Below are 3,667 nucleotides of genomic sequence, written 5' to 3'. Positions count from 1 at the left end.
AATCAATAGCCATTTTCTGACCTTCTGGAACCCCAACTGATGCTGCTGTGGCCGAGCGGGGAAAAAAATGTATATATACATATAAACATGCCCACATCGAGCCAGGAAAGCGAAGGCAGGACCGGGTGGTTTGACTTTAGGGGGAGGAGGAGCGCCTCCCCTCAGTAGGTGTCTCCGCCGACTAAGCACTGAGGCAGAAGGGGCTCTTAAGTCTAATTAGCAAGACAGAGCCGGGGCGCAGCCCTTACTCTTTAGTAAAAAGAATCAAACAAAAAACAAAACAGAGACTACTAAGTTTTTCTTTAAAAAAAAAAAATAATAACAAAGGGATGGGAATCTTGTCCTAAGTTCTAAGCCCAGTCCTTGCCTAGGGAGAGTTAGCAAAAGGGGGAGAAGGGAGAGGGGGCGGGGAGGGCAGGGCAGTGGAGCCTCGGGGTTCGGCGGACGCTCACAGGCCCACACCCTCACTCGTTCACACGCACCCATCCGCACTCACACCCACAGGCTCCCTCGACCCCCCGCGCCGGGCTCCAGCCCAAGGTGGGGTCTCGGGGCGGACCGGGGCGCCCTCGGGACCCGCGGGATGCTGGCGCACGGTGCGGCGCAGAGTTGCGCGTCCCTCGTCCCTTTGTTGACAATTCTCTCAACCAACTTGAGTTTGGCCGGCTCAGCGGCGGCCCTGACGTCACGCACGGTCACGTGGCCCCGCCTCCCGCTGGATCTTTAAGTAGAAAGTAATCTATCAGGCCAGTCCTTAAAACGCGACTTTCGACTACGGGGGCTTCAGCGTCCCTGACACCCCCTCCCCCCGTTGCCCCTGCCCGCGCCCTCCCGAGCTGCTCGGCGCCCGGCGTCCCGCGCCCGCCAGCACTGGTCCTGCTCCCCACGCCCGGGCCAGAGGCCGAGGAAGGCGGGCGAAGTGAGGGGGCGCGGCGTGGAGAAGCCGCCGGGGCCGGCAGCGGCAGCGAGCGCCTAGTACCGAGCGCCAGAGACAGCTGGAGTTTGCGGAGCGCTGCCACTGGGGGCGGACGGCAGAGCCCGCTCCGCGCGATGCCGGGCCGCCGAGTGTGAGCCAAGCCCGGAGGGCCCCGAACCACCTACGCCCCCCTCCCCTCTCCCAATCCCCCATCTTTCGGGGGCGCCCAAAGCCCCTTTCCTGAGGTTGGCGGCAGCCCCTGAAGACGCCCATCGCGCACCGCTCCTTCCCCGCCGCCGCCACCAACCCCGAGGAGGGATGACCCTCTCCGGCGGCGGCAGCGCCAGCGACATGTCCGGCCAGACGGTGCTGACGGCCGAGGACGTGGACATCGATGTGGTGGGCGAGGGCGATGACGGGCTGGAGGAGAAGGACAGCGACGCGGGCTGCGATAGCCCCGCGGGGCCGCCCGAGCTGCGCCTGGACGAGGCGGACGAGGTGACGCTGGCTGCCCCCCACCATGGGCAGCCTCAGCCGCCGCACCAGCAGCCCCTGGCACTGCCCAAGGAGGCCGCTGGAGCCGGGGCCGGGCCAGGGGTCGAGGCGGGCGCGTCCGAGGCCGACGGCTGCAAGGGCGGCGTTGGCGGCGAGGAGAGCGGCGGGAGCGGTGGCGGGCCTGGCTCGGGCAGCGGTGCGGCGGGAGGCCTGGCTCCGAACAAGCCCAAGAACAGCCTGGTGAAGCCGCCCTACTCGTACATCGCGCTCATCACTATGGCTATCCTGCAGAGCCCGCAGAAGAAGCTGACCCTGAGTGGCATCTGCGAGTTCATCAGCAACCGCTTCCCCTACTACCGGGAGAAGTTCCCCTGCTGGCCCCGCGGACAGGGGGCTCGCCGGCGCCCCCGGGCCCAGCCCCGGTGGCAGGGGCCGGCACCGGCTGCGGCGGCAGCGCGGGCGCGGGCGGCGGCGGGGGCGGCGGCGTGAGCGCGGGCGGCGGCAACAAGAACCCCCTGGTGAAGCCGCCCTACTCGTACATCGCGCTCATCACCATGGCCATCCTGCAGAGCCCCAAGAAACGGCTGACGCTGAGCGAGATCTGCGAGTTCATCAGCGGCCGCTTCCCCTACTACCGGGAGAAGTTCCCCGCCTGGCAGAACAGCATCCGCCACAATCTCTCGCTCAACGACTGCTTCGTCAAGATCCCCCGTGAACCGGGCAACCCGGGCAAGGGCAACTACTGGACCCTGGACCCGCAGTCCGAGGACATGTTCGACAACGGCAGCTTCCTGCGGCGCCGGAAACGCTTCAAGCGCCACCAGCAGGAGCACCTGCGTGAGCAGACGGCGCTCATGATGCAGAGCTTCGGCGCCTACAGCCTGGCGGCGGCGGCCGGCGCCGCGGGGCCCTACGGCCGCCCCTACGGCCTGCACCCTGCGGCCGCGGCCGGCGCCTACTCGCATCCTGCTGCCGCGGCAGCCGCGGCGGCGGCCGCGGCGCTCCAGTACCCGTACGCTCTGCCGCCGGTGGCACCCGTGCTGCCGCCCGCCGTGCCGCTCCTGCCCTCGGGCGAGTTGGGCCGCAAAGCGGCCGCCTTCGGCTCGCAGCTCGGCCCGGGCCTGCAGCTGCAGCTCAACAGCTTGGGCGCCGCCGCGGCCGCCGCGGGCACGGCGGGCGCCGCGGGCACCACGGCGTCGCTCATTAAGTCCGAGCCGAGTGCGCGACCGTCGTTCAGCATCGAGAACATCATCGGTGGGGGCCCCGCGGCGCCCGGGGGCTCGGCGGCGGGCGCTGGGGGCGCCGGGGTAACTGGGGGCACCGGGAGTAGCGGGGGCGGCGGGGCGGCGCAGTCCTTCCTGCGGCCGCCCGGGACCGTGCAGTCGGCAGCGCTCATAGCCACGCACCAGCCTCTCTCGCTGAGTCGGACGACGGCGACCATCGCGCCCATCCTGAGCGTGCCGCTCTCTGGACAGTTTCTGCAGCCTGCAGCCTCGGCCGCCGCCGCTGCCGCCGCCGCAGCGCAGGCCAAGTGGCCCGCTCAATAGGGACGTGCCGGTGGCCGGGATGCAGGGCCCGGCGGCGGCCTCGAGCGTCGGCTGCATTTGCAAGCTGCGCGCCCCGCCCCGCTCCTGGCCCCCCTGCCCAATCCTGGACTTTGCCTCTCTTCCATTTCCTCCCTCCAACCCGTCGACACCGACCTTCGGCGGCTTCCACCGGTCCTGCACACCTAGGCTGGCGGAGCAAACTCTCACCGCGCACCCGCGGGGAATAGCTTTCAGTACAGGTAAAACCGAAAACCGAATTTCCGAAAATGTACCCCGACGGCGCCTGCTCTCAGTACCTTGGGGATGGGAGGGAAATTCTTTGTATATATTTGTATAAAAATTATTGACTTTCCTTTTGGGGTTTTTATTTTTTTAAGAAAAAAAACAAATTCAGTAGATTTAGAGCTCTGAACTTTCATTTTTTCTGAAGGTTCACTCTCCGCAGTTTTATGTGAGAAAAAAATGTATAGAGATGTTGGGAGATTTTAAATACTAAAAAATTTTCACAAGGCGAAAAGTGTCATTCTATTATAAAAGTCTGTTTATATATGAATGAATATATATGGTATTCTAAATGTTATTCCATCGTGTTGTACACAACTTTGTAAATAAAATTTTTAAAGGCTCAGCCTAGTGTTTTATTTAGTTGTCTGAGATAAATGACAAGATTTTAAAATAGTATTTGCATTTTATTTTTCCCAGATATTAG

The 3,667-nt window shown here is 64.1% G+C and overlaps 1 protein-coding gene across 1 annotated transcript; it reads left to right on the top strand.

The window, feature by feature from the left end:
* The first annotated feature begins 1,234 nt into the window (after positions 1–1,234).
* Positions 1,235–3,083, top strand: FOXD3 (forkhead box D3). The gene is made up of 2 exons (XM_024119895.2): positions 1,235–1,776; positions 2,028–3,083. The coding sequence occupies exons 1-2, from the start codon at positions 1,235–1,237 to the stop codon at positions 2,956–2,958; spliced, it is 1,473 nt and encodes a 490-aa protein (XP_023975663.1). The 3' UTR covers positions 2,959–3,083.
* Positions 3,084–3,667: the final 584 nt, after the last annotated feature.

This window comes from Physeter macrocephalus, chromosome 4 (assembly GCF_002837175.3).
Source record: "Physeter macrocephalus isolate SW-GA chromosome 4, ASM283717v5, whole genome shotgun sequence".
NCBI classification, from domain to species: Eukaryota; Metazoa; Chordata; class Mammalia; order Artiodactyla; family Physeteridae; genus Physeter; species Physeter macrocephalus.
This window is presented reverse-complemented; position numbering and strand designations above follow the sequence as displayed.

Coding starts and splice junctions, on each gene's coding strand:
- FOXD3 (XM_024119895.2), top strand. CDS start 1,235: ATGACCCTCTCCGGCGGCGGCAGCGCCAGCGACATGTCCGGCCAGACG. Junction 1,777..2,027: donor TTCCCCTACTACCGGGAGAA/GTTCCCCTGCTG, acceptor CGAGTTCATCAG/CGGCCGCTTCCCCTACTACC.